The sequence below is a fragment of the Neoarius graeffei genome, chromosome 1, assembly GCF_027579695.1.
Source record: "Neoarius graeffei isolate fNeoGra1 chromosome 1, fNeoGra1.pri, whole genome shotgun sequence".
Classification (NCBI taxonomy): domain Eukaryota; kingdom Metazoa; phylum Chordata; class Actinopteri; order Siluriformes; family Ariidae; genus Neoarius; species Neoarius graeffei.
In genome coordinates, this window is record NC_083569.1 from 6,340,751 (window position 1) to 6,367,873 (window position 27,123).

At 40.7% G+C, this 27,123-nt stretch overlaps 1 protein-coding gene across 1 annotated transcript in view; it reads left to right on the forward strand.

Annotated features, from left to right (window-relative positions):
* cope (COPI coat complex subunit epsilon) overlaps positions 1-22,033 on the forward strand; it is a 33,666-nt gene extending 11,633 nt beyond the window's left edge. The window contains exons 8-10 of the mRNA XM_060928912.1: positions 4,764-4,832; positions 21,587-21,661; positions 21,868-22,033. Of these exons, the coding sequence (XP_060784895.1) occupies positions 4,764-4,832; positions 21,587-21,661; positions 21,868-21,915 (192 nt within the window). The 3' untranslated portion in view covers positions 21,916-22,033. The remainder of the gene's footprint in view (positions 1-4,763; positions 4,833-21,586; positions 21,662-21,867) is intronic.
* Positions 22,034-27,123: the final 5,090 nt, after the last annotated feature.

The following is a 27,123-nucleotide window of genomic DNA, read 5'->3' on the forward strand; positions in this document are numbered from 1 at the left end:
GTTACACACGATTGCTATGTCAATAAACATCATTTTGCCAATATTTTAGAGACCATCCATCTTCTCCGTCGGTCAGCATCTGTCGGGATCCGATAAAATGATAAATCTTGCCTTGTGTGTTGATGGTTACGACATCCAGGTGCACAACAATATAATGGCATGATGGAAGTCTTGCTGAAAGTAAAAACTTTCTTTGATGGCTATATTCCTTTCGATGCTTCGCCGTCGTTCCTCGTTGTTGGCTGTGGTAGACTACTGGTAGTACATGTCCAAAATGGCGGCCGCGTTTGTCGTGACGTCACGTGAAAACGGTCCGTATTCATCCTCATTTTTATCTTTAGCAGAGTAGGATATATAGTTGTGGTCAGAAGTTTACATCCAGTGGCATGAATGCCATCTTGGATATGAATATCATGGCAATATTTGCGCTTTCAGTCATTTCTTTGAACTGTTCTTTTTCTGTGGCAGAATGATTGGACAGCGTACAGCTTTAATAAAAAAAAAAAAAAAAAACACTAGAATTTGGTGCACAAGTTTTAATTTTCTTTGGGTTTTCTGAAATCAACACAGGGTCAAAAATGTACATACGCTCACTTAGATGATTTAATTCCGAGGTGCTGAAACTTCCAAAACGTCTCTTATGTTGCCAAAGCCGAGGCCTCTTAACTTCCTGTTAGAGATCATGATTGACTACAGCTGGTAGCTTCTCTGTGCCTTCATAAAAAGGGTTTGGATTGACCAACACACAGTAAAATGGGAAAGTCCAAGGAGCTCAGTGCAGATCTGAGAAAGAGGATCGCAGATGTACACAACTCCGGAATGTCTCTTGGAGCCGTTTCTAAACAACTGCAAATTCCAAGATCAGTTCAAACAATTGTATGCAAGTTATTATGAGGTGTAGTCACTTTGCCAAGCCACTTTGCTTCAAGAAAACCCAAACTGTCACCCTCAGCTGAAAGGAAATTGGTTTGGATGGTCAGGAACCACCATGGCACAGCCCTGCCATGAACTGGAAGCTGATGGATCAGTGTCTACAGTTCAGATCACCATGGACTAACAGGCTGCTATCCAAGAAATAACCCCCTGCTGCAAAATTGACACCTTCAAGCTTAACTAAAGTTTGAAGCTGACCATACGGACAAAGAAAAAGCCTTCTGGAGGAAAGCTGTATGGTCAGATGAGACAAAGATTGAGTTGTTTGGCCACAATGACCACCATGTACAGAGGGACACTGTACCAGCTGGTGGTGGTGGTAGGATCATTGTGCTCTGGGGCTGTTTTGGTGCCAGTGGAACTGGTTCATTGCACCTCAGAATTCTTCAGCATAAACCATCAGAAACTTGAACACGACTTGGGAGTTACAACAGGACAATGAACCCAAACGCACATCAGAGCTGGTTGTGGAGGATAAAGCAGGCGAACATTAAGCTTAAAACAAGTCCTGACTTCAACCCTGTTGAAAATATATGGACCGTGCTTATAAGCCGAGTCCATGCCAAGAAAAAAAAACAACAAATTTAATTGAATTCTACAATGAAGAGTCGTGAAATATCCAACCAGAATTCTGCCAGAAGCTTCTTCATGGTAAACAAAAATGTTTGGTCAAGGTGAATGTTGTGAAGAGACATTTTACCCAAATATTGGGTGTGCTGTATGTAAATTTTTGACCCTTTGTTGATTTCAGAAAACCCAAAGAAAATTAAAACTTGTGCAACAAATTCTAGTGTTTTTGTTTTTTAATTAAAGCTGTATGCTGTCCAATCATTCTGCCACAGAAAAAGAACAGTCCAAAGAAATGACTGAAAGCCCAAATATTGCCACGACATTCATGTCACTGTATGTAAACTTCTGACCACGACTGTACGTTCTGTCCTGAATCTCAGACCCTAATGGCCGCTCGCTGAAAATCGCTGTAACTTGAACCAGAGTTTCAGCTTTATCTGTTTTAAACTCCGTGAACATGCAGTGTCCTGTTCATTCTTCGTTATTATTATTATTATGCGATCGTACGTTCGGAGTCTCATTGGAAGAAAACGCGATTATTATAATTTATTACGTTATATTAATATGTGTCACATAACGAAATCCAGGGACACATGTCCGCCCGGGGGCATTTTGAGTTATTGACAGATTCAGAAAGTCCAGTTTCTAAGCTTTCCAATGATGCCTTCCATGTGGAGATCTGACAATATTTGAAGAATGTGTGGCCTTTTGAAAGTGTATACCTCTTAAAACAGGAAAGGGAGAAAATCGCCCTCTAAGTTTTCCATCTCAGCTACTCTGGGTGCAGGGCGGGCACATAATGGTGCTCATTAGAGGTCTGCGCAGGTCGGATTTTTCAGTCCCGCTCCTGCCCGCGCCCGCATTGTGCAGTCCCGCTCCCGCAAAGAATTATGATTTTCAGTCCCGCTCCCACCCGTGTCTGCCATATTTTGTCCCGCTCCCGCCCGCAAATCCCGCATGATGCAGACGTTCGTGTTATTTCTCAGGAAAGTTCTTGTCTTGACACAGCGTGATGGTGCCCCGCCCCCTACTTTGAGTGGATTTGAGCATAAATATCTGCAGCTCACGTTCACGTTTGTTATTATTTACCTTGCTTCTGAATTCGGAATGTTGAAATGGCAACATGTAGACCTAATAATAATAATTATTTAAGTAGGCTAATCATTTAAGTATGCGCTTTCCCGTGGTGCATAGAGCTCTGCTCTTCTGCCATGATCGGAGATCTCAAACACGGAAGAGGAAAGGAATCGGAAACGTACGAGAGAGATTTATCCTCTCCTGGATCAGAATCAGAATTCTGATGACCAGCTCATCTAAGGTGTCATTGAGGCATCATGTTAGTGTGGGTCACTGGAGGCTGGGTGTGAACGGCGAGTCATTAGAGTGATCAAAGGATTGCCCGTTAGGGTGATCAATGGCAATCTGACTCTCTCTGCAAATTTAGGCATCTTAAAATGTTTTTATTAATACCAAATAAAATATCCAGCACAAATTATATACGATAGACATAAATTAATAATTTATACATTTTATTTTAAACACGTTTTTAGTTAGCGGGACTGCAGCTGGTCACCGCTCCCGCCCGCGCCCGCAATGAGCTTTCAAAAATTTGTCCCGCGCCACATTGCTTTGCGGCGGGTCCCGCGGGACTCCCGCGGGAGTGCAGGGCTCTAGTGCTCATTTGCATGACATTAAGGAAAGCCCTACCCCCTACGATGCTACTTTCATGTAAACAAAGATCACCACGTCAATTTTCCTTCCATGCAGAGTATGCCCAAAACAATTATGAAGTACAAAAATAAGTCCTAAAGTATACTTTAACGTTTTGTGGTTGAAAAATTACTCACACCGTAAGAAAGAAAGATAGCACGATGATAACACAACACAACGCTAGTTTCATGTAACCAAACCACAACACACTCCGTTACATGCAAAAATAACCACACAGCCTTAGATTAATAAACTCACCCCATCAGAAAGAGAAACGTCGCCTTGCACACACCAATGCCTCCGATGGAATGTAGTCCTAGAACACTTCCTTTTGGTTGCGGTTTTATTGCTAGAAATGGTTATCTCCGATGTAACTACCGTGCGTCTGTTTGCTTCGAGGTGTTTCAGCTCCTCTGCGCTCTGTTTAGCTTGCTCATTCCATAGTGAAATCACACGCCTGTATGCAGCTAAGTAGCCACGAGCTCAGCTCGTATCATACAGCTGATTCGCTGAAAAGAAAAACAAATGACTTAAATCGTCATGTGAATGGCCCATATGGTAATTTAGCCACACCCCCCAGCAGGCTACAGTCCTGACAAAAACGAGACAATTTGCAACAAAAAATGTATGCTTTTCCAACAAAACAATCTATTATCTGAAATACTGATTGCATTCTTCAAGATCTCAACTTGCACATGATGGAAAAAAACAAAAATCACAAATTTCGGAAAAAAATGCTTCTTTTGCGATTATCTCGGATTCGTTTCGGCCGACATGCGTCCCTGGATTCGGTGAGGGGTCACATATGGCAACATGGGGGGAGACTTTTATGGTCACTGAAAGTATTTTAGACATGGTATCAAAATAATTCAACCAGAAGCGAGAGAGTAGCGGACAAGAGTAGAACATCTGGGTTAAATTGCAGGATGAGGCATGACGTTTGTCGGCAGTACTGGGATCGATTTGAGACAATCGAGCTTTGGAAAAATGGACTCTAAACAGTACTTTAAACTGTACAAGTGTGAGACGAGCACAGGATGAGCTTGTGTGGATTTTCTTAAGAGCAGCGTCCCACCAGTCATCCTCCAAGTTTGCGAGTCAGAATCTAAAGTGCACGACTGACTTTAGGTTTTGTTCGGCGTGCGAGATCTACGCAATGCGCTCTAGCGTCCAACACAAGGAAGTGCGTTCCTTTAGAGACGGATCGAAACGTTTCTGACGATCACGCCAGTGCACATGAGCACCTTCCTGTATTTCTTTACGTTTACACTGAAGGCGAATTAAAAAAAAAAAAAAATCATTCCGAATACGAAGCTCGTGGACGTGGGCTCGTTTTCAGATTGTGACGTTTCTAATGATGGTACAGATGTAGAGGGTTTTTTTTTTCCCTTTTCTTTCCCTCCCGCAAGCAATTTATAGCCTAGCGTTTAAGAAATTTCCAGCTGTCCAGTTGTAGCAGGAGACACGTGATGTTAAAACCTAAGATGAAGTGTGTTCTTTGTGTAAAAACACTTGTATTGAATTGACGTGATGTTTCTACACACACGCAGGACAGCAGCCATCCTGAAACTCTCATCAACCTGATCGTCTTAACGCAGCACCTGGGTAAACCTCCTGAGGTGAGTCCTGTCTCCATGATCTGACCCTAGTAGCAACTAACACATCATAGTAAGCTCGGAATATTTAAAGGTCCCGTGGCATGGTGGTTTGTTGATGCTTTAAACGGGCTCGTGGAGGTTTCCGGATGTTATATCCGCAGCCTTTCTCAAAATGAACCCTCGGCACGTAGATATAGCCTCCTGGGAGAAAGCCCCATTTCAGCGCTTTTCCCAGTGCGTCGTTTTGCTAATGAGAAGCAGGAGGCGGGGAAGGGTAGAGGGTGGGGGCGGGTCTTATCATTAATATTCATGACATGTAAACGTGTTACCTCTGATTGGCTAACAGCACTGTGACGCTACCTCCAGTGGGTCAGAACAAGCGGATGTGGGTGTCTTACTATGGCGAGAGAGAAGGAACAAACCGTGAAGGGAAAAATACCGCGTGCTGACGTCATTAAGGTGCGACGCGAGGAAATAAAATAAATTCAACAAATGTTTGGGTTTTTACTGAACAAACAAAATGAACGAGTGACTTAAAAAAAAAGAATGTGGGTGTCTTTGTAAAAACTGTTTTGATTGGCTATTATAACAGAGCATGCTGCATGCTTTTTGGTTTTGTAGCGCAGAGTACCTGGCTAACTGCAGGAAGCGGTTCGCTGCACGGCTAATGTAGCCATTGCAAGGCTAACGTGGCACCGATTTTAAAACACGGCAAAACGACTTAACAGTTCTACACTTACTTGTTCGGTGTTTGTGGCTGATGCGGCAGGGATGCTTGGTACGGACCCAGGCTTCAGTGACAGTTGATGTGCAAAACCTGCCCTGTACTGTCCCAAGTCGTGGAAACATTCATCAGGAAAATGCTTCCGACAAACATACACCGTCTTAGGTAGACTCGACGGCGTATTATTGGAGTAAATAAAATTAAGCCACTGCGTCTTCAGGGGCTCTCCCGTCGTCAGACTCTTTTCTGTGTTGTCACATGCATGTACAGCGCAACTTCCATGTTCGGTGGCAACTTTTGAGCTGGGTGGGCAATCCTTACAGTGAGTGGGAATCCAGAGGGGGGCGTGGGGATCATCTCTCTTGCTGACGTAAGCAAGGGAAGAGTTTATCAACGCGCCGTTTTGACACGCCATTCTCAAATGTTGGGCATAGTTTGGTTTACACATTATGAAATTTCTAGCCACTGGGGTGACTTAAGAAGGTCAGAGGAACTCATTTTAACGTTAAAAAAACTCAGAAAGTGAAAATTTCATGCCATAGGACCTTTAACTCCTGCCATTTAAAAAAAATTTTTTTTTCTTCAGACGTTTGAATTCGATACATATGGAATCAATTTTGTGCCAAAATGTTCATACAATACTTTTGAAATATCAAACAAAAACGACAAATCAAAATACAACAAAAAAAAAAAGTCTTTTTTTTTTTAGACTGGCAAACAAATTCGTGTCATCGTGCAAAATATCAGTCTATTACTCTTCAGAAACCTTTTATTTTTGTTCCGCGTCTTTTGACGTAATTTATTTTGGTTGCGATTCCAGCTTTCTCGTTTGCGCTCCCTGACTTTTTGTGGGCGGGCTGTCCAGGAATGCATTCCCATTGGCTAACTTGTGTTTGACTGACAGCTACGCTCAGCCGTTCCCTACTCGGATTCTGGCGGACTGTTTGACGAGTGACCGATCCATTGACGGTAAACAAGGATGGAGTGGACTTCAGTGGCGACTATGATATTGAATTAATTCAACAAAGTGTAAGTGCGGGACAAATGTGTTGTATGTGTTGCAGTAGTACACACTGAGCTGTCAGTCAAACACGAGTTAGCCAATGGGAATGCATTCCTGGACGGCCCGCCCACGCGTCAAGTTTGTGCAAAAAGTCAGGGAGCGCAAACGAGAAAGCCGGAATCGCAACCAAAATAAATTACGTCAGACAAAACTGAGAGACGCGGAACAAAAATAAAAGGTTTCTGAAGAGTAATAGACTGATATTTTGCACGATTACACGAATAATTTGTTTGCCAGTCTAAAAAAAATTGACTTTTTTTTTTGTATTTTGATTTGTCGTTTTTGTTTGATATTTCAAAAGTATTGTATGAACATTTTGGCACAAAATTGATTCCATACAGTAGATACACTGGTGTCAGTGACTTGGTACTTTCTAGTGAAGTGCTGACGTTCACTTTGTCAGCCGTGTGAACTCGAGGTTGCACGTAGCAACACGTTCGCTAACTGGCGTCGTGACGACGTCGAGCGAGATGGCAAAGAAAGCGGCGAAATGTAATTTTAAAGTGATAAAAGATCCGGACGCGTTTCCAGATGCTGCCGAGATGAGAGAACCTGTAGCCGTGACCTTATCCATCCATCCATCCATCCATCATCAGGCTCGACGGTTTCCTCACCACGCCGCACGCTGTCCGTTTCAGAATCGGTGCACGCTTAAAAATAATCCGATGCACCAGTTTATTTACTTTCCTGCTGAGTTGTGTGCAAATGCCTTGAAACGGCTCTCGTTGAATTCAGAACTGAACGCAGACTTTTTACAGAATTAAAATACGTTTTTCTCCGTTCTTGAGAAACCCGCCGTAAGATTCTGTATGAGGAGCACGTGGTCCAAACTGGGCCTCGTTAATCAAGGAGATCAAATGATTTTTCTTATAACTTTCCAAGATATTTACATGGAAATTGTAGATGGTTGGATACTGAATACAAAGTTTTTTAAAAATTAATAAGAACCAACTATTTAGTATTTAATTATGCTAATTAGGTTAAAATGTTAAATTGGTACACTTGATAAAAAAGTAAAAGTATTTCTAATTCGCTCTTTGTGCTCTGTAGTCCTTTGTATTTCTCAAAAGTAGGGCCTTCTAGTGTTTGTCATTTACCAGCTTATGGTTGGTCCATATGGTGAAATCCCGTGACCGAGGTCTTGAAAGTACTGAGCGAGGCCCTCTGGGCCGAGGTCGCGGTATTTCACCATACGGACCGACCTTAAGCTGGTAAATAATATATTATATTAATTTTTTTCTTTACCAAATTCTAACAAAAAGCGAGAGCGCCCGAAAGGGAAAACCGAGCTGAGCCGCCATTTTGAATCCTCATTCACGGCTGTAATGCAAATGGCTTCCTCCTCGGTATACAAGTGCACTTCCATGGCAGGAAAAAAACTACATTTTGCCGCCTATGTAGTCTTTTCACATCCAATATCTTTGATTGATTGATTTATTCGGCATAAACATGTAAAAAATTTACATAAATAAATATATAAAATATTGACATAATCATACCAGGATAACACAATAAAGCGCACAGCGCTTGTTTCCATTGTGGTCCAATGTGGTCCCCTCTCCTCATGTTACTCTGTATTTTTCTTTTATCCCTGTCTTCCTGTCAATTGTGTGTACAACCCCGATTCCAAAAAAGTTGGGACAAAGTACAAATTGTAAATAAAAACGGAATGCAATGATGTGGAAGTTTCAAAATTCCATATTTTATTCAGAATAGAACATAGATGACATATCAAATGTTTAAACTGAGAAAATGTCTCATTTAAAGAGAAAAGTTAGGTGATTTTAAATTTCATGACAACAACACATCTCAAAGTTGGGACAAGGCCATGTTTCCCACTCTGAGACATCCCCTTTTCTCTTTACAACAGTCTGTAAACGTCTGGGGACTGAGGAGACAAGTTGCTCAAGTTTAGGGATAGGAATGTTAACCCATTCTTGTCTAATGTAGGATTCTAGTTGCTCAACTGTCTTAGGTCTTTTTTGTCGTATCTTCCGTTTTATGATGCGCCAAATGTTTTCTATGGGTGAAAGATCTGGACTTCAGGCTGGCCAGTTCAGTACCCGGACCCTTCTTCTACGCAGCCATGATGCTGTAATTGATGCAGTATGTGGTTTGGCATTGTCATGTTGGAAAATGCAAGGTCTTCCCTGAAAGAGACGTCGTCTGGATGGGAGCATATGTTGCTCTAGAACCTGGATATACCTTTCAGCATTGATGGTGTCTTTCCAGATGTGTAAGCTGCCCATGCCACACGCACTAATGCAACCCCATACCATCAGAGATGCAGGCTTCTGAACTGAGCGCTGATGATAACTCGGGTCGTCCTTCTCCTCTTTAGTCCGAATGACACGGCGTCCCTGATTTCCATAAAGAACTTCAAATTTTGATTCATCTGACCACAGAACAGTTTTCCACTTTGCCACAGTCCATTTTAAATGAGCCTTGGCCCAGAGAAGACGTCTGCGCTTCTGGATCATGTTTAGATACGGCTTCTTCTTTGAACTATAGAGTTTTAGCTGGCAACGGCGGATGGCACGGTGAATTGTGTTCACAGATAATGTTCTCTGGAAATATTCCTGAGCCCATTTTGTGATTTCCAATACAGAAGCATGCCTGTATGTGATGCAGTGCCGTCTAACGGCCCGAAGATCACGGGCACCCGGTATGGTTTTCCTGCCTTGACCCTTACGCACAGAGATTCTCTGAATCTTTTGATGATATTATGCACTGTAGATGATATGTTCAAACTCTTTGCAGTTTTACACTGTCGAACTCCTTTCTGATATTGCTCCACTATTTGTTGGTGCAGAATTAGGGGGATTGGTGATCCTCTTCCCATCTTTACTTCTGAGAGCCGCTGCCACTCCAAGATGCTCTTTTTATACCCAGTCATGTTAATGACCTATTGCCAATTGACCTAACGAGTTGCAATTTGGTCCTCCAGCTGTTCCTTTTTTTGTACCTTTAACTTTTCCAGCCTCTTATTGCCCCTGTCCCAACTTTTTTGAGATGTGTTGCTGGCATGAAATTTCAAAATGTCTCACTTTCGACATTTGATATGTTGTCTATGTTCTATTGTGAATACAATATCAGTTTTTGAGATTTGTAAATTATTGCATTCCATTTTTATTTACAATTTGTACTTTGTCCCAACTTTTTTGGAATCGGGGTTGTATGTAAGGACAGGCTGATGGTCAATTTCGCTGGTACAGTGATAATAAAGGGTTCATTCATTCATGTTGTAGCGATGTCCGTCTGTCCGTCCCAGGAAAAAGGGGGACTCGCGTTCTGAAATCAACTCCTCTCACAATTTTTGGAGGAATTTCACGAAAATTGACAGGATTCTTTGTTATATGTTGGTAATACGGAGATTGTAATTTCGTTCAATTCGGTTGCATTTTACTAGAGTTGTGGCTGAGTAGCCAGCGGGGGATATTGTGCTTTCGGAGCACTCTTGTTGCAAGTTTGTTTCTCTCAAATGTTTTTTATATATGAGAATATCCGAGTTTTATTTCTTTAAATATACATACTTTTTTTTTTTTTTTAAATTATGAATTGCACTGCAAAAAAATAAAAATCTTAGGAAGTTTATTTGTCTATTTTCAAGTCAAAACACCTAGCCACCCTTATTATAAGACATAATTGCCCACCTCATTTAGCTAGAAAGGCTAGTTTTTAGACAGTCCATCTTGAAAATCTTGTCTAGACAAAATGTCTTGAAAAAGTCTTATTTGGAGCGAAAATAAAACAAGTTTTTTTTAAAAACAAGTAAGTACATTTTGGACGTTTCTCAAATGCGGTTCATCTTGTTTCAAGGAAAAAAAAAAGTATGCTTGTTTTGGGAATAAATGAACTTTACTGAAATCTTTGAATCTTTCATTACAGACCAGACAAGTGCCTTCAAAAAGGCTGAGTGAGTGAGTGGAGGGCGTTTTAGTGAGGTCTTTTTCACTGCAAAAACCCGGCTTACAAAAACAAGAAAAAAAAGGAATAAAATGAGGAATATTTTACTTAAAATAAGCAAAATTATCTGCCAACAGAACAAGAAAATTTGACTTGGCAAGATTTTTAAAAACAAGTAAATATATCTAGCTTTAGAAACCCCACAGATGTCTTAAAACTAGTGTATTTATACTAAAAACAAGTAAAGTTGTACTACTCACTTTAACATGCTAGATACTTTGACCCCCAACCAACAGTTTGACTATTTCATCTGGGCGTATTGGTGTGCTCTGTTTAAGTAAGTGTTTATACCAACTGAGACCGCCAAATAAATCAAAATCAAAACAACAAACCAATCCATTTTGTAGCCTATTTTTGTTGCCAGATTGACAATACAACAATTCATTTAATTTAGGCTACGTTCACACTGCAGGCTGAAGTGACTCAAATCCGATCTTTTCGCCCATATGTGACCTGTATCCGATCTTTTATTGACCATATGAACGACACAGATCCGATTTTTTCAAATCCGACCCAGGCCGTTTGGATATGTGGTCCTAATTCCGATTCCTATCCGCTCTTTTCATATGCGACTTCAGTCTGAACCGCCAGGTCGCATTCATCCGACTTGCACATCATCAACAAGCCACAAACGTCACTATTCTGCGCTGAAGTAGGCGGCGGGTCTCTCAAAAAAGTTACAACAACATGGCGCATAATCACGGGCGCAGATAGAGGGTGGGACGAGTCATATTTAAATTCACCTCGTTCGGTCCCCCCCACTTATAGGGAGGAAAAAACGTCTATGCTGTCTTTCTTTGCATAAGGCAAACCTCACGGAAAAATCAAAAGACTAATTACCATTCGGTTTATTGAGGTGCACAGCAGTGCATACATAGTTGCAACAATTCACATAAAACAAAACAAAGACTGATATTCGGTTGGTTGAGCTGCGCAGACTGCACAGGTTGCGAGCTCAAGCTTGGTTGCTATAGTAACCCACAACAAGTTTGACAGGCATATCGGGGTTGGGGTTGGTTTGCTGGCAGCTTTGTCCCCACCCCCCCAGTTTTTTGTCCCCCCCCAGTTCAAAAAACGTATCTGCGCCCCTGCGCATGACATCAATGCGAGGGACGCTTCGGGCTGTGAAGGTTCTGAATCTTCTCAATGGAAGGACGCAGAGGTTAGGGAGCTGATTTCCATTTGGGGGGATGCAGCTATTCAAGCTAGATTGGATGGGTCATACCGCAACCGGGCGGTTTTACTTCCGTAAACGCTGGCCATGCTCACTGCATGTGACGTCGTCGTATCCTGCAATGCGCATGCGGAACACTTTTAGGTCGCTTTTCGTTCATACTGAGGATCACATACAAGTCGCATATATTTGTTAATGTGAACGACCTCACAAAAAAATCGGATTTCACAAAAAAATCGGAATTGAGCATTAAGCCTTGCAGTGTGAACATAGCGCAAGTTATCTGTTTTGTGTTAAGAGATTAAAAGAAAGGATAAGATGCTTGAAATAAGAAATTCTGACTTTGACAAACTTGTCATGGTTAATATAACGCCGATGAAATTACGGTAATTCTCATTTCAGAGATGCCTACTAGTACGGATTGGCCGTATTTTGTACGGAAAAGTTACGTAAAAACGATGTTACGGCAAACAGTGTTATTCTGTACGGAATTATTATAAAGTCTTAAAAAATTCCAGTGAGTTGTTTTTAAATGTCCAAGCGACTTTTTCAATCCATGCGAGATTCACGGCTAGGCTATTTATTTTTACGACAACCGCACATGCTGTGTGTGACATGCGCAGATTCCGCACATTTGTTCGCGCTATTTTCGATACGGTAGAATGGCCGTGCGTTACACCCAGTCAAAAGGGCAATGGATACGCGCACTGCAAACTGTGTAGAACTGACATTAACATCACTCATGGTGGTCGCGATGACTGCACGCGGCATGTCAACTACAAAAAAAAAAACACATACAGTGGTGCTTGAAAGTTTGTGAACCCTTTAGAATTTTCTATATTTCTGCATAAATATGACCTAAAACGTCAAACCAGATTTTCACACAAGTCCTAAAAGTAGATAAAGAGAACCCAGCTAAACAAATGAGACAAAAATATTATACTCGGTCATTTATTTATTGAGGAAAATGATCCAATATTATATATCTGTGAGTGGCAAAAGTATGTGAACCACTAGGATTAGCAGTTAATTTGAAGGTGAAATTAGAGTCCGGTGTTTTCAATCAATGGGATGACAATCAGGTGTGAGTGGGCACCCTGTTTTATTTAAAGAACAGGGATCTATCAAAGTCTGATCTTCACAACGCATGTTTGTGGAAGTGTATCATGGCACGAACAAAGGAGATTTCTGAGGACCTCAGAAAAAGCGTTGTTGATGCGCATCAGGCTGGAAAAGGTTACAAAACCATCTCTAAAGAGTTTGGACTCCACCAATCCACAGTCAGACAGATTGTGTACAAATGGAGGAAATTCAAGACCATTGTTACCCTCCCCAGGAGTGGTCGACCAACAAAGATCACTCCAAGAGCAAGGCGTGTAATAGTCGGTGATGTGAGGACCCCAGGGTAACTTCTCAGCAACTGAAGGCCTCTCTTACATCGGCTAATGTTCATGTTCATGAGTCCACCATCAGGAAAACACTGAACAACAATGGTGTGCATGACAGGGTTGCAAGGAGAAAGCCACTGCTCTCCAAAAAGAACGTTGCTGCTCGTCTGCAGTTTGCTAAAGATCATGTGGACAAGCCAGAAGGCTATTGGAAAAATGTTTTGTGGATGGATGAGACCAACATAGAACTTTTTGGTTTAAATGAAGCGTTATGTTTGGAGAAAGGAAAACACTGCATTCCAGCATAAGAACCTTATCCCATCTGTGAAACATGGTGGTGGTAGTATCATGGTTTGGGTCTGTTTTGCTGCATCTGGGCCAGGACGGCTTGCCATCACTGATGGAACAATGAATTCTGAATGATACCAGCGAATTCTAAAGGAAAATGTCAGGACATCTGTCCATGAACTGAATCTCAAGAGAAGGTGGGTCATGCAGCAAGACAACGACCCTAAGCACACAAGTCGTTCTAGCAAAGAATGGTTAAAGAAGAATAAAAGTTAATGTTTTGGAATGGCCAAGTCAAAGTCCTGACCTTAATGTTGTGGAAGGACCTGAAGCGAGCAGTTCATGTAAGGAAACCCACCAACATCCCAGAGTTGAAGCTGTTCTGTACGGAGGAACGGGCTAAAATTCCTCCAAGCCGGTGTGCAGGACTGATCAACAGTTACTGCTGCACAAGGGGGTCACACCAGATACTGACAGCAAAGGTTCACATACTTTTGCCACTCACAGATATGTAATATTGGATCATTTTCCTCAATAAATAAATGACCGAGTATAATATTTCTGTCTCATTTGTTTAACTGGGTTCTCTTTATCTACTTTTAGGACTTGTGTGAAAATCTGATGATGTTTTAGGTCCTATTTATGCAGAAATATAGAAAATTCTAAAGGGTTCACAAACTTTCAAGCACCACTGTATGGAGTATGCTGAAATGGCGAGTCAGGCGGATAGTAAATCTGGGGGTATCCAGCAGTTTTTTACGAAATCTGTGGATGAAAAGACACGGAACGTGACCCGTGCTGAAGCGGTGATGGTTGACCTGTGCTTGGAGTTGAACTTGCCGATTAGTGCCATGAAATGCGAGTTAAACTTATTCAGTTTCTTTTTACGTCTGATTTTTATTCACTGAAATATCAAACACTGGCTGTACTTCTTTAATTCAAAGTCTTTTCAGTGTTGCAAGTGCAAATGTACATGTAGTATGATCAAAAACAGAATTTTATGATTAGTGCTGTTGGGATTGTGGCAAAAAATGGATCATTCCACTGTTTTAAATACAATTATAAATGTCATTTTATTCAATGTCTCTTCTGAAGCATGATGCTGAAGGATTTATATATTGGGACATTAAGATAATGTCGGACTCTCTTTGGCATGAAATAAGACATTTTTTTTAATTTTATTAGAATCCGTTAACAGGTAGAACATTTTGACAGGCAATATAATATAATACTTTTGAGGAGTTGCATTCAATACCAATGATTGGTAGTCAACCGTAATGTCTGCAAACAGGGAACACTATTGTATTTATAAAAATGTGATCTATTGTATGCTCTAGAAATTTGTCGAGTGGAAATTCAGTTGAGATGGCTGCTCGCGTTTTGTGTATTCAATTCACACAAAACAGTTCTTTTTAATAATTTAAATGTTAAACATATTGGTATGGAGCACTTGCATGTGACGTCACAGCCGATCCAGATTGTGACAGACGCCATCTTGTCGGTCAAACGCCATATTCCGCCTTCTACTTCTGGGTCTACTTCTGCTTTTACTTCTACCTTTTCTTCTGGAAAACCCTACTATCTACAATTCTACTACAATGGCTGCGGCTACAAGCTCTCCCTACCTGTGCACGTTTTTTATGTTTTTTGTGTGTATTTTTGCGTGTTGTTCGTCTGTACCGGACTTCAATATCCATTACAACCGTATGGACTTACTGGACATTGGTTTCCAGCAGAAAATGATGGTTTGTAGCGATTTCCATCGCATGCACAACATTCCGGATGAGAGAGAAAAAAAAAAACATTCCGGACGAGATAGCGAGACCAGCGGTGTCTCCGTGGATTGTTATCGGAGGCAAAGCGAAGGAGGCGGCGCCGGGAGCGGAAGCAAAAGCGAGGCTGCAGAGCCGGCCTGTTGACTAAGCTCAGAAAACAGCCACTCAAACCTCCACTGCCAAGCCTCTACCTCTCCAACGCCAGATCCATGTAAACAAGACGGACGATTTGGAATTACCTTATTCTATTCTATAATCGGCTGGTCAGTGCTATACTCAATACTTAAGTGACTTACCCATCCAATGAGGATTCTTGTTTACAAGATGCCACGTCTGAGTCGCTGACAAATCCTGAATTTCTGTAAAGATAACTGTCCAGAGATTTATAAGCACGCAGTGCTTCACCACTGAACAGCGAGGGAAAGTTAATGAGGTAATCATACACGTCCGGGTATTCCGCTGGCAGTTCAAAATCCGGTCGTGAAAACTCCGTCCGGAAAGCCATAAGGGTCACAAATCTGTAGATCGTTTATTTTAGACATATATCTAGTTATCTGTTCATTAGAAAAATAAGCCGTGTAGTCAGTCAGTTGAAATTGATCCATTCTGCACACGAGTGCAGCAGGATTCAGCGGTGTTTTTGACCGACACGATGGCGGTTGTGTACTTTCCGGTCACGTGACTGCAAGATCTCTATATACCGTATTTTCCGGACTATACGTCGCTCCGGAGTTTAAGTCGCATCAGCCAAAAAATGCATTATGAAGACGAAAAAAACATATATACGTCGCACCGGACTACAAGTCGCACTTTTTTGAAGGGTTATTCTATCCATAGAATCTGTGATTGTATCTGATAAGCGGCGCGTGGTTACTGCGCGACTGCATTGCTTATTTAATAAACGAACAGCTGAGCAGTGATAACGCACCCTTTGCCCTGTAAGTAGCCTAGTCTGATTATTTTAAATATCTACTACTATCTTTAATACCATCACTATCGTTATTACTAAGAGCCTATATTATTATTATAACTAATATTAGTAGCCTATTACTGATGCATTAATCAGTTTGCTTTTAGAATATTTTTTCCGGTAGGGCTCATTATCGCCCCATGGCTCTTTCATCTTTGTTATTAAAGCTGTAGTCATCATCGAGGAGAGTCATTCTTCATTTTTGTCAAATTTTATTTCATCAAATCAGAGGTCAAGTAGGCTATAGGTATATCCTCTCCAAAGACAGGTACGGTAGTAAAAACAACCGTCTAGTGAAAAAAAAATAGGCAGAAAGTGCGCCTGCCAGTTAACGTCATATCAGATAAAAACATTAAATGTTATTCAGACCATTAACACCATAACATCAGAGACGAAGAATAAAGTTCATCTTGGAAGGAGAGTTATTTTTAAAAATGCAAAACAAAATCATTTATAATAGCCCAGAGAAAAACTGGGTGAATATGTACCGTAACATCAAGTTATTCAACAGCCTATAGGCCGAAAATCAGGGCTTAATTTGAGCCGGAACGTGACGGAACAAGATCCGTAACCTCCGTTGTCAGATCCGGCAGCTATTTTCATTTCATTCGGTGTTCCGGCAGCTATTTAAATGGATCAGATCACCTCCGTGACCATCACAAAGGGAAAAAAAATCAAACAATAAATTAAATAAAAATGTTTAGTGTTCGGTTTTGATGTTGATATCTGTTGTTGATTTCTCTCCTATGACATCCACAAAATCTATGCGAAAGGGGAAGGGGGGGGGCATGGGGTGTATACTTCCGCTCAATAGAACACCGGGTTTTTTGTAGCCGTTAGCTTGCGCTGTGGAAAAAATGGCAAAAAACCAAGAAAGCTTACTAAAATGTTTAAAATGAATTCTCCAACTTGTTTTGTAAACCCTTTATTTCTTAACTATTACTTGAATTGATTGCACGTATGTTTGCTGGCACTGCTTTTAATGAGCAGGAGAAAAACAGGGAGGGCTCGGAAAATGACCGCAGGTCGGAATCGAACCCGGGTCCCCGGATTTATGGTACGGCGCCTTATCCACCTGAGCCACGAAGTCCCGCTGGTACTGCTTTTAAATTGTCTTGTGTGATCTGATCTCCAATGGTGAAATAAACTGGTTGTGATGAGTACAGTCTGTTATTTTAGAAGATAAATTTAATATATAATTTAATATATAGCCTAATAAAAAATATTTTATAACACATCACGACATATTACTGTCTGTAACTGTTCGTCACTAAAGCGTTTTCTAAGATCATAATGTCTGATATTTTATTTTATTTTTTTTTACACACACAATAAGCGCGTGTGTGTAAAGTTATAGTAAACCACCACCCACCCCCTGCCTTTTTTTTTTTTTTTGAGTTGCCGGACCCACCCACCTCCTGCGTTCCAGGACCTCCCACTTCACAAATTAAGCACTGCCTAAAATCATTACATAACTTATTTAAATAACTATAGGCCTATCATTAATAATAAAACACAGGTCAATCAAGTTTATCAAGCTGACGATTTCACCCCAGATCAGCAAATCCATTGAATTCCTCATCCTCGGTGTCACTTCTGAACAACTCTGCCAACTCCAGCGGCAGACGAAGCGCCGTTTCCTCTTCTTCTGCGTGGCTGTCGTCAGACTCAGCATCAGCTCCAGTTATTCCGCGGTGAAAAAAAACAAACATATATACGTCGCACCGGAGTATAAGTCGCATGGCCAGCCGAACCATGAAAAAAAGTGCGACTTATAGTCCGAAAAATACGGTACACCTCTTTATAATGGAAATGCGCATAAATTAATGTTACTGAAAGTCATTCCAAAATACTGAAAAATGTTTTCAAGAATACTGAAATTCAAAATTTGGAGTAGGCATCTCTGTCATTTTAAGACAGAACTTACTCATAACCAGTAATAAAATCTCAATAACAAGTTATAATACCTTGTTAAGATAATTGAGGGAAAAAATGCTTAAAGTAAGTGAAATACTCTTACACAAAACCTGCCTGGAAAGGAGAATTATCTTGGCAGACAAATAACAAGCATATTTTGTCTTGATTTAAGATATTTAATCTTGGTTAGATTTTACTTTTTGCAGTGTTGGAGTTCAGTGGGTTTTTTTTTTTTTTTGTGCCTGATCTTGTAAACCCCTCGTACACATGAATGGAGCACTTGCATGTGACGTCACAGCCGATCCAGATTGTGACAGACGCCATCTTGTCGGTCAAACACCATATTTCCGCCTTCTACTTCTGGTTCTACTTCTGTTTTTACTTCTACCTTTTCTTCTGGAAAACCCTACTATATACAATTCTACTACAACGGCTGCGGCTACAAGCTCTCCCTACCTGTGCACGTTTTTTATGTTTTTTGTGTGTATTTTTGCGTGTTGTTCGTCTGTACCGGACTTCAATATCCACTACAACCGTATGGACTTACTGGACATTGGTTTCCAGCAGAAAATGACGGTTTGTAGCGATTTCCATCGCATGCACAACATTCCGGACGAGAAAAAAAAAAAAAACATTCAGGACGAGATAGCGAGACCAGCGGGGTCTCCGTGGATTGTTATCGGAGGCAAAGCGAAGGAGGCGGCGCTGGGAGCGGAAGCAAAAGCGAGGCTGCAGAGCCGGCCTGTTGACTAAGCTCAGAAAACAGCTACTCAAACCTCCACTGCTAAGCCTCTACCTCTCCAACGCCAGATCCATGTAAACAAGACGGACGATTTGGAATTACAGCTAGAATTACCTTATTCTATTCTATAATCGGCTGGTCAGTGCTATACTCAATACTTAAGTGACTTACCCATCCAATGAGGATTCTTGTTTACAAGATGCCACATCTGAGTCGCTGACAAATCCTGAATTTCTGTAAAGATAACTGTCCAGAGATTTATAAGCACGCAGTGCTTCACCACTGAACAGCGAGGGAAAGTTAATGAGGTAATTATGCACGGGTATTCCGCTGGCAGTTCAACATCCGGTCGTGAAAACTCCATCCGGAAAGCCATAAGGGTCACAAATCTGTAGATCGTTTATTTTAGACATGTATCTAGTTATCTGTTCATTAGAAAAATGAGCCGTGTAGTCCGTCGGTTGAAATTGATCCATTCTGTACACGAGTGCAGCAGTATTCAGCGGTGTTTTTGACCGACAAGATGGCGGTTGTGTACTTTCCGGTCACGTGACTGCAAGATCTCTATAGTCAGTGCCCCCAAAATGCACTGTTGCTTTGGCGTTGTGTAAGCACTGTAAGTCAAAATGCGTAGACTTTTTTTTTTTTTGGTGCCTGAGGTCCTGGGGAAGTGGAATCTTAAGAGATGTTTTACTGTTTGAATGTTGAAATGGGAAAAAAAAATAAACTTGTTGCAATGCTACACGTGTCGTCAACTTGATTCAAGATAGTCTCTGGTCTCATATCTAGAGTATTTTACTAATTACAGGTCACAAAAGGAGAATCTTTTAAGCTAGCAATGCTTAGTTGTAGAATTTAACAATCCTAATATTAGTATATTTATCTTAAATTCAGTTTTTACTGCTAAGACTTTGTCATGAATTTAAGTGAAAAATGAAATAAATAAAAATGACTTGAATGGCTAAATGTAAGAAGTACGATCTTGTTATAAGAACTATTTTGAGTTAATCAGATCTCGCATAATAAGTTCCCCAATCTTATTTTGGAATTATTTCACCTAAAAACAGGTTAGATTTTTCATCTTACTTTAAGAAATCTTACCAAGTCAAATTTGACTCGTTCCATTGGCAGATTTTTTTCACCTGATTCAAGCAAATATGCTTTGTTTTAATCTTTTATTTCTTATTTTGGAAAGGCCATTTTTTGCAGTGTGGAAATTTTTTTTTCCAGCTTTTCTTGTTTTTTTTTTTTTTTTTTTTTAAACCTACACTTTCCCTGACACACTTGCACTACGTTCAGACTGCAACCTGAAACGACCCGTATCCGATTTGTTGTGAAATCTGATTTTTTTGTTAGGCCGTTCACATTACCAATTATATGAGACTTGTATGCGATCTCCAATATGAACGGAAAACGACCCAAAAGTGTCCCGCATGCGCAAATTGACACGTAATAAGCACATCTACGTAATACGTGGACAAAAAAAAAAAGCACTCTTCAAGTTTAATGATTTGTTTGTTTGTTTAATTATCTGGTTAAAGTGTGAGGTCTCGTGTGTGTTTTTGTTTCTGAACCGAAATGAAAACGTGTAGCCTGGTAACGAGGGTTGACTCCTAAATGTCTCTCTAATTTCTATATAAGTGCACTACATGTTACTAGGAAGTAATGGATTTTTAAACTCTATATAGTGCACTCGAGCTTCAGTAGGCAGTCATTTGGGACACGGCCGCTGTATTACCAAACTCTTAATTCAGGCTTAATAATTTGCACATATTTATTTCGTCATATTAATAAACTTTTTCTACATTTTTATAAATATTTATTTAGATTGTTTATAGCCAGCTGAATTCTGCAACTTCTCTCAGCGCTGGCTCAAGGTGCAGAAACACCAGTGCAGTTAGCGATGGAGATGAGGCGAGACCTGGCGATGTGGTTTTTGTGGCGGCGGCGGTGGAACTCGTACAATAATCTGATTAATGTGGGCAGCAGACTAATGAGACCGAAGGTGTCAAATTACTGGAAATTTCCAGAACAATCTTATCTTGTAATACAGGATGGTTTAAGTTATAAATCAGTTATAGAAACGGTTTTATTTAATCAGGCTAACAGATCAACATCCAGGTCCCTACCAAATCCACCATTAGCTTGATCAATTCTATAAAAGTCTATTTAAATTCTGAAAACTGTACAGATGTTGTTGTTTTCCACCAAAGAGGCGGGATTAGCCAACGCAGAATAGTGACGTTTGTCTCTTGTTGATGACGTGTAGGTCGCATGAATGCGACCTGTCCGGTCAGACTGCAGTCGCATGTGAAAATAACGGATATGCATCGGAATTAGGACCACATATCCAAGCGGCCTGGGTCGCATGCGAAAAAATCGGATCTGTGTCGTTCAGATTGTCAATAACAAATCGGATACAGGTCGCATATGGGCAAAAAAATCGGATATGGGTCGTTTCAGGGTGCAGTCTGAATGTAGGTAACGTACCGTAGTTCCTCGCCTGTCTGCGCTGTTAACTGAAACGTTGCTTGACGCTGTCTTTGCTGCATGGGTGTTAAAATAAATAAATAGTGACATCCTGAAACAATTCTATGGAGCAGACAACTAGTCGAGTCCTTTTCTTAAACTGTTGGTCAACTAGGAAAGATTAATAGTCGTCCAAGAGCAAACACAAGATCAGGCTTCATCTAGAATTCTGTGCTTTTAACTGCCTTTTTTTTTTTTTCCTCCACCCCTCCTCTCCTCTCCTCCACATGTCTATTCAGGTCACAAATCGCTATCTGTCTCAGCTGAAAGACGCCCACAAGTCGCATCCTTTTGTGAAGGACTATCTCGCTAAGGTAACGTGATTCCAGCTTCTCGAATAAATGATGTCATCAGACCATAAAAGGAAATAAGCCGTTAGAGAGAGCCTCTTGTGCCGTTACTCGTTAGTGCTGCAGTAAAAAGAAAATGACTTCCAGTTGTTTCTTGATGATGAATGATTGCATGGACATTTGGGACACTTCAATCCATCTTAAACATCTCTCCTTCTTCTCGTCCACAGGAGAATGAATTCGACAGGCTCGTGATGCAGTACGCTCCCAGCGCCTGAACACAGCCGAATCCCGACCTTCTAAAACGCACGTTTTTTTTTTTTTTTTTTTGTCGTCCATGTTTATTATTCTCTAAGCATTCCTGTATGCTGATGTAATAAACCCACATAAAATGTGCTGAGTTCTTTCTGAATGCTCGATTCTGATTGGTCAGAAGGTGTTTCGCAGCACTTGCCTTTCAGGACACTTTAAACATTCCCAAGAAGTCACTCGGAGAAACACTAGCACTGTTCTTAACGAGGTTCTGATCCAAATTCACAGAACGGTTCATTCGTTCAACAGCGTAAGGTTTCCGGGTGAACACACTGATGCAGATCTTCATCCTGACACTAGATGGCTGTAAAGCAGTGGTTCTCAAACCAGGCATCAGGGCCCTGTCCGTGCTTTTATCTCCACTCTCTTTCACATCATCATGATGTTATTATTAATGTAATAATTTCACTCGAGTGCTTTACGTTAAAATATTTAAAGCTAGACTGCCTCTCAGATTTTTCAAGTGTAGGTCATAAAAATAATTTTCCCAGACGCCCAATTATTTTTGTTTAGTGGACCGAAAGCAACTGAATTTGAATCACAGACTTCCAGTTTTATTATTATTATTTTTTTAATGGAACAATTAATGAATTTAAAACCATGTGGCCCTAAATTCTCCGCTATTTTTTTCCTGCTTCACCATGACCCGATACAAGATACTACATCATAAATCACGTGATGGGCTTTCCCTGTTCGTGCAAGGCATTGTGGGATACAAATTTGAAAGGGGAGAGAAAAATGGAGGGTCATCGGCGGTCAGCGAGCACCTCCGTGTCATCACCTGCGCATGCGCACGCACATGGACATCCTCTGTCTGCTTGACTGCGTGAAGCGAGCGATTATATTTCATGCACATTTTTTTGAATGGCCTGATATTTTATGAGATGTTACAGAAATATATATCACAAGGACTAAATTTTACTGATTTTATGAAATTGAAAGGCCGACTCGCTTTAATCTGATATGTTGGCCTAGTGGTTAGCGTGTCCACTTCTTGATTGGAAGTTCTACTCGTGGTCGGGTCATACCAAAGACCATCATAAAAATGGTACCTACTACCATCTGGCAAGGCACGCTGCAATACAGATGTGAGTAGGGAAGTCAAACTTTGGCGGTTACCAAAGGACCCCCCCCCGTAACCCTAGCTGTATAGGCAAGAGGCCGAGGGCTATCGAAATGGAGATCAGTGCCGCACCCATACGCCTTAAAGAGTTGGTTGGTACTGGGACAAGAGACTGCCTGGGAAGACCAGATTCTGGACTGAGAGGGACTTTGACTTGCTAATATATTGAATAATTATCCGTACAAGACACTTTTTCGATGGAATAAAAACGTGTTCTATTCCCTTCTAGCGAGTTTCATTCGTTTGCTTCGATAGCATGCAATATTGTTAGCATATTGCTTATCCTATATGTATTACGTCACTCTACCCAATGGAGAATGAGCGTTGAATATGGTTTACGATATTGCATGCTGCGCAGAAGCATTTCTTTGTTCGCTTGGAAAGACACATTGAACACCTGAAAGGCTACCAGAACTTCAGTAGATACTCTTCACACACATTTACAAGAGAAAAACATACCAATGGACATCGAAAAACTGGAAAAGAGCCATGTCAGAAACGTAAAACTTCCACGCTAGCGAGCGACTGTGACAATTTGTAAGCAAACATGATTTGTTTCGTTAAATATGGAAGATTTTGAAAGAGAAAGACACGTTGAACACCTGAAAGGAATTTGTACAGTGGATATAAAAAGTTTACACACCCCGTTAAAATGAGTGTTTTTTCTGATGCGAGAAAATGATAAATAATTTTCCCACCTTTAATGTGACCTATAACCTGTACAATTCAATTGAAAAACAAATCTGTTAGGGGGAGGAAAAAAAGCGTACAATAAGCTGGTTGCATAAGTGTGCACACCCTTAAACTAATACTTTGTCAAAGCACCTTTTGATTTAATTACAGCATTCAGTCTTTTGGGGTTCATCAATTAAAATGACTCCGATTAACCCTAAATAAAGTTCAGACGTTTCATCAGTTGCGTCCTCCAGCAAAAGCCAGGGTTCACAGAGAGCTTACAAAGCAACAAAGGGATCTCATTGTTGAAAGCTATCAATCAGGATAAGGGGACAAAAACGTTTCCACGGCATTAGATATACCATGGAGCACAGTGAAGACAATATGGGACAACAGTGACGTTACCGAGAACTGGACGTCCCTCCAAAATTGATGAAAAGACAAGACGAAAACTGGTCAGCGAGGCTGCCAAGAGGCCTACAGCAACACTGAAGGAGCTGCAGGAATTTCCGGCGAGTACTGGGTGTGTACTCTGTACTCGAGTTGAGGGGGAATGGGGGGTGTGCCATCCCCCCTGGAATAAAAAATGGTCAAAATCATCCCCCCTCCCTTGCCTTGAGCAATTTTATCAATAAATGTGGACATTACTTCTATTTAACATTGGAATTAGAAATGCCGTTCCACGTAGCTTTGCTGAAACTGAGCATACAGTAAGCTACGGCGAGAGAGGGCACGCGCAAGCCAAGCGTTTGAGGAGGTGACATTCAGTTGGGGTTCCGTTATTTTTTATTTCATTCGGCGTCAGTGACAGCAGCGGATTGCAGCATCATGGCCAAGCGGAGTGGACAGCAAGACCTAAGCAAGTTCGGATTTAAGATCGCAAGAAAAAAAAACATTTCAGGAGGTAAGTCAAGAGTTACGAATATCAGTCACACTTTCTGTGAGCCCACTATCACGCTGTAAAGTTACCGATATGTAGCCTAATTTGTGGGCGGCGGATAACGACACAGCTATCATAATGAATCAGGGATGAGAGTGGGTGGTCACCAAAAAAGCAGAAAACAAGATGGCGCCCAAAGCCGGGGGTCTGGGAGGGATACCCCCCCAGGAAAATTTTTGAAAAATAAGGCCTTACAAACCACTTTTCCTGCAATCTGAGCTGTAGTAGATAAGAAATCTGTTGTCTTTTTTTTTTATATATATATTTACATGAAAATATGTTTCAAATCAATAGGAGTATTGTTTGAATTCAAAATAAAATCACATTCTACATTCAAGGGTATGGTTATAATTTATGATCAACAAAAATGACAAACTAAATTCACATTTAAACGTAAGTTTTATTAATTATCAAAATGTTCATATATTAAATAACATTTCTCAGGGAGAAAAGGTCAGTCTCCCTATGTCCTCATTAGTTGCATATGATTTCAAGAAGTCTTTTGAAATATTTAAGTTTTCAAAACTGTCAGCATTAATTCAGATTTACTGACCATCATATACATGTTCAATGTATTAAATCAAACGAATGCTAAGTTTATGGGATAATGTCTATGTGCACTTTATACAATTATTTATAGTTCAGTCACTTCTCATTTTCATTTAATCATTTCGACGACTTCTTCAGCTTTTTGGCCAAAGACAAAAGCTTGTCAGTCCTCTCTCTGTTTTTTATACCAGCATCGATTTCACGTATCTTCGCTTCGTCTCGCTTGTCAATTGTATTCGGCATTTTGAGTAAAAAAGCCGATACGAAAGAGAAACGTATTTTTGAAGCGCAGCGATGATGAACATGTGCAAGTTTCGATAAAATACAACAGATGCGGGTACTTTTGTAAGAACTGTTATGACTGGCTATCATGCTCTCGCCAGCGATGTTTTGGCCAATTACATTGTAGGTAACACGTATTCTACCGCAAGACTAAAGATGGCGAAAATGTAAACATGTAACGTCGTCGTACACTTGAGTATCACGAAGGAACATACCTCAACCCCCCTCGATGAAAAAAAAATCTCAACGGATTTGGCATAATATCGATTTTTGCTCAGAAAAAGCGGAAATCCGCCGAAAACTCTCATCCCTGATGAATGTTAGTTTGGAGTCTAGCCAGCTATCGATAGCTTACTCAGGTTCATGTTAGCTTTGATTTCTTGTATAAGGCCATTAATCTAATCAGCCTGGACGTTCGTTTGTTATTCTTCAGGCAACAAAAAGTGTTATTCAAGACAGGAAGGCTAAAATAAACGACACTAGCAGTTTTGAAGGCTTCATTGCCTCATTAGAGAGCCGGTCACAACATGTAAGGCAGAGCAGGATTGGTGTAGGACTCGACAAAGTGTCTGCTAAAATGCAGCTTCGTCGTAGGCTCTTCTTCTGTCTCCTCAATGGGCCTTTTCCCCTTTCCAAAGAAACTTTCCAAAGACGCCTGCTTTTAACTCATTTTGCTAGCTTGTATCCAGTATGTATCAAAGTGCTGCTATGTATCGAAGCAAAGTATCAAAGTATCCAAGGCAGCTCCTTGGTAACCGTCAACGTTAAGGTGTCACGTGACCTAGATAACAGCGGGAATCAACGTTACAGAAAGAATCCGGTCATTTTTCAAAACTCAAATCCTCGTTCAGATAATAAATAAATCAGAAATAACATTATATTTAATTAAATTATCTTATCCACTGCTCTTTATTCCAGATGACAGTCAGCACACAGTGCGGCAGGAGCTGGAGGACCCGGAGTAGGAGACAATACAGGAGCAGGAGCAAGCAGGAGAACCAACAGCTGAAGAGCTGAACATTTACAATTTACTGTTGCTTGTTTTAGCTTATTGGTTCCCTACCTACCTCTGTATTTAACTCAATGTTCAGCTTTGAATAAAAATTCTATTGACTTGATATGAAAAGATTCAGTTGTTCATTTACGTTGCCTGCTGAGGTTTTAATAAATAATTTGCCAAACGATTTAAAACGAGCCTACCATGACTATGAAGTTACACTTCAAATTTGTCATCTGACATCATTTCACCCTAATATGGAGAATGTGGTCGGTATGTCAGCCAGGAGACTGACTAAATATGACACATGACATCCACACTGTGCATGTTTTACAGTAAAATACCAGCGTATTATGTTTTTTACAACAATAAAAAGGGTACACAGTGTGTACTACACACTTTATCAGCACAAAATACTGTATGTCTGGTAAATGAACAAGGTCCACAGACCTACGTTGTGTGCAAACCCTCCTAAAAGCAAACCAGTTTCCCACCAACGGACCGACCGATGGGTCGACACGCGACTAAAAATTTCACCATCCCCCCGGTTTTATTTTACAACTCGACCACTGTGTGTACTACATGTGACGACAATCTTCCATATTCTC